At 65.5% G+C, this 473-nt stretch overlaps 1 protein-coding gene across 1 annotated transcript in view; it reads right to left on the bottom strand.

Moving 5' to 3' along the window:
• Positions 1–104, bottom strand: part of LOC104624702 (univin-like) — a 672-nt gene extending 568 nt beyond the window's left edge. Inside the window, exon 1 of the mRNA XM_010292138.1 lies at positions 19–104. Within this exon, the coding sequence (XP_010290440.1) occupies positions 19–104 (86 nt within the window). The remainder of the gene's footprint in view (positions 1–18) is intronic.
• Positions 105–473: the final 369 nt, after the last annotated feature.

The raw sequence follows: 473 nt of genomic DNA on the forward strand, positions 1-473 counted from the left end.
GAGCCGATCTCCTCGAAGTCCACAGACAAGGGATGCCGCTGGCAGGGCGGGAGCCGGTCCAGCGAGCGCGTGCTGCGTGGCCCAGTCAGTTTGGGCACCGGCATCTTGGGAGCCCGAGGGTGTAAATCTGCCAGAAATGAGGACCCAATGCCATTAGCCATCGCACGAGCCTGGGGGGAGGGAGGACGCAGCGCAGCCCCCCTGGCTGCCCCTCCCTGCAGGCTTTGTCTGCAGCCGCCCGGTGTAGCGAGCCCTTTGGTCGCAGCCTGTCACCAGCCCAGGCAGAGCCACCAGGAGGTGACAACCTCACAGCCCCATGGCCGCGCTCATCAGGGCAAGCGGGGCCCGGATTTACATCTGCACCCCTGTGCAGACTAAGCCAGCAAAGGAGATGGCCTCTCCCTCTGGCTGGAGAAAGAGCTTTGGATATGAAGAAGCCCACGCGCAGGGAGCACGCCGGTGCCCCGCGGGCA

This window comes from Phaethon lepturus, unplaced genomic scaffold (genome assembly GCF_000687285.1).
Source record: "Phaethon lepturus isolate BGI_N335 unplaced genomic scaffold, ASM68728v1 scaffold6008, whole genome shotgun sequence".
Classification (NCBI taxonomy): Eukaryota; Metazoa; Chordata; class Aves; order Phaethontiformes; family Phaethontidae; genus Phaethon; species Phaethon lepturus.